Consider the following 14,486-nt stretch of genomic DNA (forward strand, 5'->3'; position numbering starts at 1 on the left):
CATGCATTAATTGTGCTAATGTACCAGCAGCACACAGAGACCACACAGAGCTCTGTCCACAGCAGGTTGAAGCTAAATCAAGGACAGCACCGTGAGCTGGAGCCAGGGCTGTCAGAACTGGGTAGGTTCAGAAGTAAAGCACTTGGGTTTGGTTTTTTTTGTTTTATTTTTTTTCCCTTGCACATTTTTATATGATTTCTTTTGAGCAGGGTGAAATAGGAAACAGATTGGCAGTTACAGCCACTCACAGTTTTCAGAAGCTCAACTGAAGCTACTGAGTCAGTCCTGTCTGTGAATTAGCAGCATCCAGAAGCAGCTGTGAAAGTCTGAAGGCTTTTCCTCCCACTTTCAGAGCCACTCTTTTTTCTGTGCTAGTCAGTAAGGACAGTAAACACAGCCCATCTGCCATTCACTCCCTGGTATCCTTGAGCAGAGTTTCTGTAAGGACTCCCTTGCTCAACATGGAGCTCTGGCAGTGGGGGATTATGAAAGCATTTCTCTCAGATGGCCGTGCTGGCAGCTACATTGAACTGATATGTCTGGCAGGGCTTTGCACTTGGCGTTTGAGGAGGAAGCACTAGGCTTTTGAGGAATTTATTATAAGAAGTCTAATCCTGGTTTAATACAGTACTTTCTTGGGAAGGGTAGGTAAATATTTTGCGGGGACTTTTCCACTCACTCTTGTGTTCTTAAGTAATTTATTTTCTCTGCTGCTGAGAAAATAAAAAAGTAAAAGCAGTTTCAAATATTATTTTGTTTTTAATCTTTCTAGAAGTGATAGGAGTATCTCTACCTCTTCACTCATATCAGTGACATGTGACCTGCAATCCTCTTTAGGAATTTATTGACAGCTGGTTCATCATGTAAACCTCTTACAGTGAAAAGCATAAACCTGAATTTAGTGAATCTGTCTGCTAAAAAGAATAGTAAAACCAGAATGAGGGTAACAAGGAATACCCTTCTGTTTTCTCTGATGTGTCTTTAATCTTCCAAGCTAAAAGGGAAGGGCTATGTTGTAATATTATATAAATATGCATTTTTCTGTTGCATACATTGGCAGCATATGTTTTCTTTGCTCAAGCAGACAGGATGGAGAATAGAGAATTCTGTCTCTTTATGCTTGCTAAACTCTGTATGAACTAGGGAAGATTTAGGTCATACATATAATGCTTTGAGATCATCAACATTAAGTATTGACACCAGTTTCCTTATATATAATGGAATTTATTTACTTTTACTCAAAGTTAATCATCAGGATCCTACCCATGCTGCATATGTATCTCTTCAGAAATTAAGTCTTCAGGGTGTTATGGTCTACATCGCATCTAGTCTTCATTAACAAGAAAGTTGCAAGTAGGAGTATACTTTGTCCTATTGTGGTTACAGCATTTGGTTGTGGACCAAAATAAATTAATATATAAACTGGAGTAACACCTCAGAGATGAGACTGTAACATACCTCTTGCCATGAGGAAAAAATGTTGATGGAGTCCACTCTTTCTAAATCAGTGTCCTCTTAAAATTTTGTCTATATGCTTTTGACTCAAGTTAAAATCTGTTCTTTTAGCTCTGCTCTGTGTCATGATATTTTTTCTCTCCAGCCATACTTTTTCCTAATGCAACTGAAGGAGATAATTTCTGTAGCTTTAGTTCTTCCACTATTCTAATTAATTTTCGCATTCCCTAATATTAAAATAGTACAAAATTATACTTTTCTCCATGAAAATGTGCTATAGATCTCTGCTTTTTCATAAGCATTTCTGTTTGTTTGTTTTAAAAATGTTTCTTTGCAATTGTAGCCTACTTCTAAGTGCCATGACTCAAACATGATTCCATTATTTGGGCTTTAAACTGTTTTTTTCATGTAGAGGAAAAACTATTATTCTGTGTTGATTCTTGAGGCACAGAAGGGCTACCTCTACAGTAACTTTTAATAAAAATATCTGATTATGGGCATTTTAGTGTCCTCTTTGTTGTTGTTGTTGTTTGTTTTGGTTTTGTCTTGTTTTGTTACTTTGTTTATTGTTCTGTTGTTTCAATATCCACTTTTTCCTTTGCACTTCCATATGGTCAGACTATGCTTCACTTTTCCTTGCGTCACACTCTGAGGATAATTTCTTTTTGCAAAGTGCCCATGCAGACTGTATTAAAAAAGACATTTGTTGATGCAGTGACTGTTGACAAAATATGTGTGAGATGCCGTGTTCTGTTAGTACTTTTTCTTACATTTCAGATTTCTCTTATTCAGAGGAGCTGTTTGTTCAAGAACACTAAACCTTTTTGATCCATTTGAGGTGATAATCAAATAGCTACATAACTGTCTGGTCCAACACATGGAAAATGACAAGACTTGTTTTTTTAAAATGTAAATACTTTTTTTCATCCTTTTAAGAATGCTAACAGGTGTTTTTGAATGAAAAATTAGTAAATTATTCAGGCACTGTATTTGCTTGAGGAATCAAAACACATGTAAAATTTCTTCTGTCTTTAAATCTCTATATTAGCTGTGCTCCACAGCATCTCTGCTCGTACAGAAGCTACTGGTACGGAAGCTGCTGACATAACCGTATCAGGATGGGCTTTCCCCTTTTCTGCAGATAATCCCTTGCTGAAGGATTTTCTTTTTAAGTCAGGGGCACTGACACTTCCCCTTTTCTACTTTGGGAGCACAGACTGAAGTTTTATTGATGTAACCTCATTCCTGGATGGCCGGGAATTTTCATGTGCATGTGAAGAGTTATTGTCCACATGGTTACTGAGCACAATACTATCTATTTTTTTTAATGATCAATGTCCAGGATTTATTTAGCTTTGGTACCGTGCTGATTTTTAGAATATACATAGCTGGTTATATGGCATTTCATCAAGAATATGCTATTTCAGGAGCAACATGGAAAGAAATCACCTCTGTGAGACTATGGAGTAATCAAAGTTACTCCATTCTATATAGAGCCAAAGGGAATGTAGTGTCTGAGAGGAAAGAGTGGCATCTGTATGACTGGGGGGAAAGACGTGCTATCAAGAAGTATGATGTACAGTTAAACCATGTTGCTGGAACAAAACCATCTGCCATGTAGGGAAAGGAATTTCCTTCTGAACTCTGAGAGCCATAATTTTGGGGTTTTTTGTCTTTTCAGTGCACAGGAGTATGTTCTTACCTGGAGAAAGATAGAGCTTAAATCAGGAGGAAGGAAAGCTGAAATGTCATTATTATTCTTTGTTTTTGGTCAGTCTCACCACTCGAGGGGAGAATTGCCGAATGTAATTTGCATGCTACTTTTCATGAGACAATAAAATTCTCAGAGTTTCTTTGGAATGCATTATTTATAATCCTTGGGTTTTGGTTTGATTTGTTTGTTTAGTTGTTGTTTTTTCCCCGCTTCTTTTTAATTTGAGAATTTCAGTTGAATATGCTTATGGACTCAAATTTTCTGTTTCCAATTTGTCTCACATCAGCACTGAATCAAAAATCTATGTTTTAAAGCTGTTTGTTAACACAGATTAGATAGCTTCTTCTCTGACATTTTAGCCTTAAGATCTTACAGATACTCAAGGCCTTTCAAGGCAGAAAAAGATGTCTGGTAGCAGAACAGAACCCAATACTGTGGAATGAGTTTCCTGAAGCTTGTTAAAGTGCATGTTAATATGTTACAATGATCTTAGTGAAGGGCTATTGCAGGGAAGAGCACCATCTTTGTGAGATAAAACTGCATTTATTCTTGAATGGTTTCGCTGAATATTCTGCAAACATACGAGAAAATATTGTATTGTTATAAGCTACCTTTTTATTCAGTTTGGTTTCTTTAATTTGTTCCTCTGAGATTTTTAGTGCTTTAAAAATTTTTGTCTTTGATATAAATCAAGATGGAAAGCAATGACCAATGATGTGGAATTACTTTGTTTTGGAAGTTACTTGTAGGAAGTTATGAATAAGTCATGTTTGGAAGGACTTGATATTTTTCTATATACCTAATTCAACATTGACTTTTTGATGAAAAGTCTTCTGTACGAAGAAGAGATTTAATCTAAGAGAAAATAAAAAGTACATGAAAAAAAGTAATTTTTAGTATACTGTAATATAGACATTGTTTGTGTAAGGCTTATATATTATTTAGTGAAGAAGTCTGTTATCTCAAAGTTAATTCCCCAGGTTCCTTGTATAGTCAACATGAGAGATGGGGAGGATGAAAATTATTTGAAGAGATCTCTCTCTTGCCAGTGACTGTAATTATCCTAGACCAGACTTTTAGATGACAAAGGTCATATGAATAACCTCAGTGTCTCATGCTCAGCCAGAACCTGAAAAGGAATTCTTAATACCTCCATTAATAACTAAAATAATTTTAAAAGTAAATATAATGGAAGGACTTCCAATACAGTTAAAAAAATACATATTATTTTATTAGCTCTATAATGTTAATTCAAAATTTGGAAGCTATATCTCCCCCTACAAATTATTTATCTGAAAATTTTATTGTTCTTTCTTCTCTGTCTACTCTGAGTATCTCATGCCCTAGCTTTGAAGCAAATTTTAGCATTTTTGCTGGGTCTAGTCCACCGAGATCAGGATCTACATAAAGACTACGTAAGTTGTCCTAGTTATATTGAAATACCTCATGAGAACCTGACTATTTAGCAGAAATTAATATGCTTGAACTTTACTTGTTTCGTTTCACTGTGACTAAAGGACAAAATGCAAGTCCCAGCAAGCTTACAATAGTTTGGATCCATCGTGTGGGTTTTTTTAAAACAAAGCTTAATTTGATGACTACTTGTTGTTTTTAAGATGTGTGGTGGCCTGTTGCTTGCCTTCACCTTCTCTCTCTAACATGCCTCCAGGCACAGAAATCAACCCTATTTTTTCATGTTAATGAGCCTTTTTTTGTAGATGTCTGGCTTTCTCCTTTTTTTAACTCTAAGCAAGGCAGACAATTTTTTTAGTGGCAAAGTTACTTTTTTATCTAAAAGTTGCAGTTATCAGTAATGTTATATCCAAATTCCTGGAATGAAACACATGGAACTTCAATTTTCAAAGTGTTTAAAAAAAAGGAAAAAGAGTCTTCATTACTTCATAGCTCACAAATTACTCTTTTCAATCTCCAAAACTGGGGTGAGTGGCATAAGAATATATTACAAGACTATGCAAGGCCAGAAGCATAATTACATGTGACAGCTTGTCAGTACATTAATTGAATTAAGGAAAATTTTATCAAAATAATCCTGTTTTACCGTTGTGCATGAAAGTGTTCCCTCATCTCAGAAGTGGTCTGTGATCTTGCTTTAATAGTGCTTTCTTTTCTTGTATCATTCTTCAATTCAGCTAATCTGTAAGTAAAGCTTGAACATGTGTTCCCCCAAACCTTTGAGACTATGACATCGTATCACTGTAATTCTTGAAGAATAACCTCTCAAGATGGTCACATAATCCAATTTTTTCTCAGACCCATCCCTCTGTTCATGTGTCCATCATCCAAGTGCCCCATATTGCATCTTTAAGAGAGTATGTTCACATATAAATTCAAAATATTAAGTTGTAACCACTTTCTTAATGTTTGATATTCTTTAAATTGCCTCAAGGGCTAGAAAAAAAATTTGATCCCCCTTTATTTAAATTATAAATTAAGTTAGCAACAGTGCTGGTTGAGCTAAAACCCATCATGAATGCCAAGGAAAAATGCTGGCATTTAAAAGCCAAGCCTGCAGAATATGCTAAAGAATTACAAGTGCAGTCATGCTTTAAGTGTTGATAAATTACTTCCCTATTGTAGACTCATTTTTCAATATGACTTGCAGTATTTGCTGATAATACCTCTTAAAAGGTTATCTGTTTAATCCACAGAGAAACTGGGGGTTTTGAATTTGGACCACTACCCAAACTGGCTACTGCTGCCTTTTTCAAATTTGCAGCTTGCTGGCAGTTGCTAACAGCTAAACTCTTTTGGCAGCACCTGCTCCCAAAAAGTATTTTCTCCTTCAGACTGTCTGCAGTTTTATATGTGGTTTCCTGTAGCTTTCCAATTTTTTTACTGAAGCAGAAAATGTAGAGGAGGAAACAGCAGATACACTTTTCAGGGTAACTTCTCACTCCTTCAAATGGTAGGCCCTTTTGACCTGCCCTATCTCTGTGGTCCAGCTGGTTAGTCATGAAGGTCTGGGTTGGCCTGGGTCCCCATCCCGTCCCTGGGCCCTTGTCGAATGTTGTGGGATGGACTCAGGCTGGGAAGGTCATGGCCTTGCCAGACCCACGTCCACCCTCTGGACCTGGCTCCCTCCCACAGGGCAGCCAGACCTCATGGTACCCTGACATGGGAGCAGAAAATGTGTGGAGAACAACTTAATCCTCTTAGGTGGAGTCAGAGAAGCTTCAGGGCAGCTTAAGTGTTCTTTCTTTTAGCTTCACCCACTGCAATGAGGTCCTAGTCTGTTAACTACCTCCCAATGTCTTCTTGATGAAGACATTCCCTGACAGAGGCAGACAGAGACTCTTGAGGTATGCTACCAAGTCATGGAGATATCTGGAAATGTAATTTTATTTTTTCCAGGAAAGTACTATAACCCTACAAAGGCCGATTTGATTTAAAAAAGGAACCACAGGAAGCACTCTATTTTTCAAGCTGTTTCTGAACTTACAATTGCCCTTGCAGAACATGTTCACTCTCCAAATCCATCAGAAGTGAATGAAGCAAGCATATTGTGTGTGTCCTATATAAGGAACCATTTCCATCTAGGATAAGCTCAGCACACATTTCACTACATCTTCCTTAAACATGTTCTTTAATTGTTTGGGGTCTTACCACGGTATACACTTATTAATTTGGAATCATAGAATCATTTAGGTTGGAAAAGACTTTCAAGATCATCGAGTCCAACCACTAATCCAACCCTGCCAAATCCACCACCAAACCCTGTCCCTAAGTGCCACATCTACATCTTCTAAATACCTCTAGTGGTGGTAACTCAGCAACTTCCCCTGGCAGCCTGTTCCAATGCTTGACAACCCTTGTTGCAAAAAATTTTTTCCAAATATCCAATCTAGACCTCCCTTGAAACAACCTGAGGCCATTTCCTCATGTTCTGTCACTTGTTGCCTGGGAGAAGAGGTCAATCCCTACCTCACTACAACCACCTTTCAGGTTGCTGTAGAGAGAGGTAAGGTCTCCCCGAGCCTCCTTTTCTCCAGGCTAAACAACCCCAGTTCCCTCAGCTGCTCTTCATAAGACTTGTACTCCAGACCCTTAATCAGCTTATTTGCTCTTTGGACACTCTCCAGCACCTCACTGTCTTTCAATATGAGACCTGCCTGTTGGCTGTACCTCTCACAGTGTCTTGCTGTCAGGTAATGCCAGTGCCAGCCCCACATGATCCACCTTTGGGGATCCCTCTGGGGGATCCTGTACAGACCTGTCTAATAGAAAGGAAAGTCAAAGAGAAAATGAGTCTGCATTAGGTAATGCTTTCATTGCTAAATTTTTCTGACATCTTAATGGTGCATGCTTTTAAAGGGTCTGGAGGTTATTTTCTGATTTAGGTGAAGCTACATAAAACAGTCATCAGAAAACATCTGGAGCCTGTTTAGAGAGGTGAGCTCAGGAGTCTTTGAACCTTCCCTTGGCTCTGAGCATATCAGTTGACCATACTTCCTTCGTGACGGGTAGTCATAACAATTTCCCCTGACATCCTACCACTGAGGAGAAAATGTCACGGAGGGTTGTGTCTCCATGTGGGCACATATATATCATAATGTTGATGGATGTATGCGTGTGTACAGCTGCTTAGCACACAGTACATGTATATATCTAAGAGCTGAGTGCTATGATGTTGGTCAGCACGGTTTGTACCATGTAACTGTTCTCCAAAAGCAGACTTTATTAGAAACTGACAAATAACCAAATCTGGTAGGAGAATGTGTTTCAAGTGCAGTCAAAAGCTGATGTGGGGTTTTGTTTGTTTGTTTGTTTGTTTTTTGTTTGTTTGGTTTGGTTTGGTTTTTTTCTTTCAATTCTCTTTTTCAATTTATTTGTGCATTATGCTTGTTTACGGATACGATAAGAGTAATTAGTTCAGTACATATGATTTAATATAAATGTTCTCTATTCAGGGAATAGGAAGATTCTGAAATGAAACTTTAGCCTAAAAGAATGTAGAAATGATAAATTAAAATCATGCTGTTGTGACTAGTCTCCTGCATGATTAATTAGCTCTTGTATTCTTACTCTGGACTTCTCTTCTAGGAAATTTTGCTTAAATTGTTGTTGCATTTGTTATAAACTCTTGGTTCAGTAGTGTTTCTGAGCTTTTGTGTAAGAGGCAACCTCATGCTTATAATAGTTTTAATGATTACTAATTCAGGGAAGCATGCTAACTTTTTTTCCCTGAAGAGATTGTGCTTTTAATTTTTTTTATATAGTGAAATTTTTAATAAGTTGTGTTCAAAACTACTGATGTTCTTGCACAATACCTATGCTTCCATACTCACATCGTCTTCAATTCTGACTAAATCTTTTCCATGGAAGTGAGAATTATTGGCTTCTGTTGTTATAGAAATAGCTCTCTTACTGATAGTTGTGTGCATAACGTGGCATATGGGAGATGAAGCATTATATTAGCCAATATTTAAAATGTATGCCTTTTATTATAGGGAGTGAAAACTTAATGCATTATGTGGCATGATTTATCATTTCAATACAAGGCAAATAATAGGTTCCAGTCAAACCTTGTGATTATTTTAAGTGTTGGCAGCCTAACTAGGATGAGTATGGTCTTTTTCTTTCTCAGGTTCTTGTAGGATATGTGTTTTTTTGGTGTCTTTTGCTGTAATGCATTTGGGATTGAAAGGTTGCTTATGGACTAACATCAGTGCCACCACAAAGTCTTCCTTTTCCTTTTGTTTAAAGTGGCAGGTGTAATCACATTAGCAAATGCTTGAAAATGTGGTCAGAGGGCAGATCTAGGGCTCAATGGCTGGAATTAAGTTCTCTCTTTGCACTTCATCCAAAGTTCCCTGAAGATTTTGCAAGTTATCACCTACAGGTAATGGGAAACAGTAGTGTGTTGTAGGTGAAAATTGCAGCCCTCTGACTAATATCTAATGAGTCATCAGCCCATCAGTGGGAGCAACTGGAGTTGCCCACATGCCCTTCCTCTCCTGCTCTCCCTTTACCTCTCCATAGGCCCAGGAGGGCAGGGGGAAACTGCTTCTCCTTAAGCTGCTCAAAAGGGTATAGGAGATTGAAGATCACGTCTCTGGTGTACAGCTGTAGAGAAGTACAAAATGCCACCAAAAGAGTGTGACCCTTGTTCATCCATGAGAGCAGTGGCACAGCCACAGGTTTTCAGGGCTTCTGCAATTGTTGCCCAAGGCTTGCAATTGGACGCTCATTTAATGCTGTGGGTGAGGTCCTTCTAGAGCTGCTGTCAGGCAATTGGTACTTCACCTGTGGACATCTCCATGACTTGGCAGAATATGCTATATCATCTGGGGTGGGACAGCCCTCCTACAATGCCGGTTCTTACTCTGGGTTACTATGGAGACAGAAATTGCAATTTCTTGAAAGATTAGGCATGGGAAGGTATGTCTTGGACTGCAAGTAACCAGCTCAGAAGACATGCTTCCTTGGAACAAACCTGTACTCCTGCAGAGAGAGCCAAAATCTGCATATATAGCTGTCACAGCAGTGGCCATGTGGTTAAGAACACAATCTTCTGTTAGAAAGATTCCTCTAAATTAAAAAACAACCCATGCCCAGCAGCAGCAAATGTGAGAATGAATATGTCCCCAGCAGTGGTTATACAGCAGGCAGGTCATGCACTTCTTTTTCTGATGTCAGTTCTACATGGATCTTTCTTTGTAAGTAATGTTTTGCAAATCCTTGAAGAAGTCCTTGTAAAATACTTTTTTCATAGGGTTTGGTTTTAGTTTTCTCCCATCATTTTGAATGAAAGGGAAATGAGAATGTTAATTTTTTTTGTGTGAAGATCTGTGTGCATATCTAAATATAAATATATACATGTGTAAATGCAATTATTTCATGTTTCTTCTGAGCAACCTGATCTAGTTGGAGATGCCCCTGCTTACTGTAGGTGGAATTGACTAAATGACCTCTAGTCATCTAATCATAGAATAGTTTGACCAACTCAAACTATTCTATGATTCTCATATCTGATGTAAAACATGCTAATGATTTTTGGGTCTGAACCATGAGAGAAGAACGGTGAACACAACTGGTGTCCAGCTAACCAGCTCCTCACCCCCACATAGTATAAATCCAGAGCAGTCTTCTCATCCTATTAACAGTCCTACTCACAATGGGTTAATGAGCTGGTCTGGTGATTAGCCTCTTGGTAGTGCTGTTGAATTGCTCAGTAGACATGGATTGCCTGTGGGTATAACCAAATTTTCCAGGTATTTGATTGTGAAGAAACATTCAAAGTGTAAACTGATCCCAAGTTTTGAAATGTGTCACATTGGTTTTTTTCCCTTATTTACACAGTGTCACAATTACCAGCTACTTGCAGTGTTGAGGGGCATCAAGAATGATGTTAAGAGGGTTTTTTGAGCACTGTAGACTTATTCCTCTATTAGTGGGGGATCCTTGGGCCTTCCTATGCTTTGCTTGCAGATGATCTCTGTTATCTTTTGATTAAGTGGATGATCAAATTGCACCAATAGCATCTCTGCAGAAGTATGAGGGGCACAGAGGGGCTTGCATTAGGCTCTCTGTCCAGGGATGACTTTGATTTTTATAATCCATGCTATTTTTTAGTGATGTTTTTCCAACTTTTCTTTCTAGAGCTTTCAGACTTCAAGATTCTTTTATGCCCTAATTAGCTTTATTGTTTATGTTGCTCTCATTCTTTAATTAGAGTAATCATGTCATGGGGGAGTTAAGGCTCTTCTGCTTTTTCTCTAATTATTTTTGTTTTGTCAAGCCTGGCTGTTTCCTGCTGCTTATTCTTGTCTATGTGTTTTTATTCTCTGCAAATTGATGTTGTCATGCACTAATTGTTTTCACTTTATCTGAAGACCTTTTCCATTTTTACTGTCTTCATTATTCTTGGACATCTGTTCAGCTCCGCAGTTCCATTTAAAAATGGCAGATAATATACCAGCAAGCGGGGGTAACAGAAGTGCAAAAAGAAAGTGAAGGTGATGTCTTTAACTAGCCTTCTTCACCTCAGGTTCTGTCACTTAAACCACCTTCCACCAAACCTTTGTCCTCTCTTTCTGGTTGCCAATCCTGTGGCTGCTTTGACTTCAGCACTTTTTGCAGACTGGTCACTCACAGTAGTCGTGAAGAGTTGCTGAGGTGAGGATTGTCAGTGGATATATATATATGTGCCTGAGTAACACAAAGCAGTGTTGGTACTGACTCCTAACAAGTAGAAGAAAATGGAAGTTTTTGTAGAAAGTGTTCTGGTTAATAGTCTTGGAATTTGCATGTGTCCTAGGAAGAAAAGTAGACAAGTCAGTGTGGAAAGGTTAATGGTGTACATAATGCGAGACTAGATCAGAACAGCATAGAGTATATATTATTTGAAGCCTTTTTTTTTTCTGTGGAACAAGTCACATCGTTTTGTTTAAAAGCAGAAACAGCTGATTGGTCTTTGCATGAGTTAAACTTCTGAATGCACAAATTTAAGGTCCACCATCAGAATTGTTGTCACAATTGTACCCTTTGGATGCAAACTGAGTATAGTAGAATGCTTAGATTAGCCAGGAGCATATCAGCAGCTCTCAGTGAGCACACCTTTAAAGTCCTGATAGCATTCTTGCTATCCTTATGGGTTCCCTTTTGCAAAAGCTCTAGGTAGCCATTTACATCTAAGACCATGATAAGATTAGAATAGCACTTGCTTCAAAATAGAAGTTTCTCCACTTGAACATCTTTGTGTGAATGATATTCTCCTATTTAAAAGATGTAATTCACAGTATGCAATCATCTCTTCACAGATGGAGTGTCAGTGCAATGGCACTGACAACCTGAGTTGTAATCTGCCCAACATTTGACCCGAGGTACTGGATAATTCAATCTTTCTAACTCATTCATTCTCTTCTGTTGAGACTGAAAATACGGGGCTTACAGCAGAGTTTGAATGAGCATTGTGGCTACTCAAGATTGAAATAACCATATCCAGTTGCTCCACACTAGCACATCTTCTGAATGAAAACACTACTGAACAAGCAAGCTGAAGCATTAACTGGAGGTTTTAATTTTTTAATTTTGAATTTTACAAAGTTTTACATACATCTTTACAAATCGCAAGGAATTTCTGTCCTCCATTGTGGTATAAAGTCAAATACACAAATCCTTCTTTTTGGACTGGCCTTATATTTAGAAGATTGAATTAGCAGTCACCTCTGTGTACTTATTTGGTTGTCTAAGATTTTATAATTTCTTTTCTCTCACAGTCCAGCAACAGTAAAAGAAATTTCAGGTTTCCTCTAGGTGTCTGCTTCTAGGTACAGACATTTTGACTGTATGTCTAGGAGATTTCTTCGAGACCTTCTGGTGGTTGGTGGCTGCAGTTTTGAATGGAATAAATCAGAGTGTGTCCGAATAACACTGATTTTGATGGGAAATGTCTCTGAAAGAGCCAGGTCTTGGGAAGATGTTCTAAAATTACTGTGATTGTCCTTGATTGTCTTCAGATGTTTCTCAAGCTTTGGGATTTATGCTTTAGCAAAAGGCTTTTTAACAACGCTAAGCTGCAATACGGCAAGAAGTAGCTTGCTCTCTGTTTCATTATCTGCAGCACTAGGAGCAAGACTTGACAGAAACTTTTTGGAAGGGATTGTACTGCAGGAATGACATACTTGTATCGAGATAAAGTTTTCTTCCCTAATACCAAGAGTGCCAAGGTTACTGTAGAGATTAATGGATTTGCAGATGGTGATTTATGTCTGAAATAACATTTATGAGAAATAAATTATCCTTTTGTTCTATATTTTCAGAAGTATGTTAGTGTAAACTTATATGAATGAGTCCTCTGTGAGCATAGGGAGGTAACTACCATGTCTAGTTCAAACTTAATGAAACCCCAAATTTAGGTGAGCACCATTCTTAGAGAATATTTAACTAATTAGATGGACTTGTAGCAAAATGTTCCATAGAAGTGTAGTGAATCATTTTACTTTAGACTTATTATTCTGTTTTGGGTTTTTTTCCCTCCAAAGATATCACTTCAATTTTTCAAAACTATTCAGCTTGAGGTCAAAAAACACTGGCTTTACAGAGAAGACACCACTACTGAAGGTTTCCTCTGAGGAAAATGGGTGAGTTACTTTCATTTTACTCAAAATGTTTTTTCCTAAGCTCTCTTCTATTTAATTGTATGTGGTTCTTTCTTATATCCTGACACAAAACCTGCTGGGAAATAAAATGAATGACAGGGGTTGTAAGCAAAGAATTACTCTGGAGGACCTTGGGGGGAGAGAAGAGGCTGTAAATAGGGAAGGATGTAGGATCTGAGGTCAGAGTGATTAAAGAGCCTGATAGGGAACTGCAGGTTTTGTGCTCTTATTTCCTCCATGTGGTGTTACATCAGGTGCATTGAAAGACATAGCAGAGCTGTAGGAAAGGTCCTTATAACACGATTTGCACACCAAATCTTGAAGCACATCTGCCTGGTGTATCAGAGAACTGGTTGTCTCAGGCGCACCTAAATGTAGTGGGTTCCTTGTTCTTGCTCTGCCATCTACTCAGCAGTATTACCAAGGGGAGCTCAGTCTGTACTGAATAATTCTTTTTCTATTAATTTTTCCATTAAAATCTATCACACTGAACATAAGGTTTTGCAAGGTCAGTTGCATCTACTACCTGTTGAAATAAAGCACTGTTTTGTTTTATTATGTTTACTGAAAATGTGTGACAGGTTGCAGTGCATGGCTCTTCATAATCCAGATTTTACCACAGATGATGATTCATGGGACAACAGCTCTGCAGAATTTGAGCAAAGGTTTCAATTGGAAAGTGAAATGACAAGTTTTTCCAGATCTGCTTCTTCTGAGAAATATGAAATCTTGGACAACCTTCATGTCAAGTTCAATTTATCAAAGATGAGGTCTGACTTCAAACATTCATTTATTTCTTTTTCCTTTTATATATATATATATATTAATTACTGCAGGTATTAGTTTATTAAGCAGAGATGTCTAGAAAATTATTTATTTACACAAATTAATAAAATAGCGCTCCATGTTTAGACCATATCTTGCCACTGATAGTTTAGAAATAAACCCTGGTGAAATTGGTTACAGTCTCTACCTAATGATTAATAACCCCTTGTTCTTACAAGCATCAGTCATAGCACCTATTCTAAATTGTAATTAAATGCCTTCTTTATTGCTTTTAACATTTCTTTGAAACCATTTCTTAAAAGCCCTTTGGTTTGATTCCACAGCTTTTTTTCTTCAGTGTTTTGTTCCTTCATTTTAATTAAAATATGTACCTAAAAGTTTTTTTTGTAGTCACTGTAGTAGCTTTTCAC

The 14,486-nt window shown here is 37.7% G+C and overlaps 1 protein-coding gene across 2 annotated transcripts in view; it reads left to right on the top strand.

The window, feature by feature from the left end:
- Positions 1–14,486, top strand: part of OCA2 (OCA2 melanosomal transmembrane protein) — a 171,123-nt gene that overhangs the window by 10,377 nt on the left and 146,260 nt on the right. For both annotated transcript variants that reach the window (XM_027674837.1, XM_027674838.1), the window contains 2 exons: positions 13,174–13,272; positions 13,872–14,060. In XM_027674837.1, coding sequence (XP_027530638.1) covers positions 13,174–13,272; positions 13,872–14,060 — 288 coding nt within the window. The remainder of the gene's footprint in view (positions 1–13,173; positions 13,273–13,871; positions 14,061–14,486) is intronic.

This window comes from Neopelma chrysocephalum, unplaced genomic scaffold (assembly GCF_003984885.1).
Source record: "Neopelma chrysocephalum unplaced genomic scaffold, ASM398488v2 Primary Assembly neopelma1_25, whole genome shotgun sequence".
Taxonomy (NCBI): domain Eukaryota; kingdom Metazoa; phylum Chordata; class Aves; order Passeriformes; family Pipridae; genus Neopelma; species Neopelma chrysocephalum.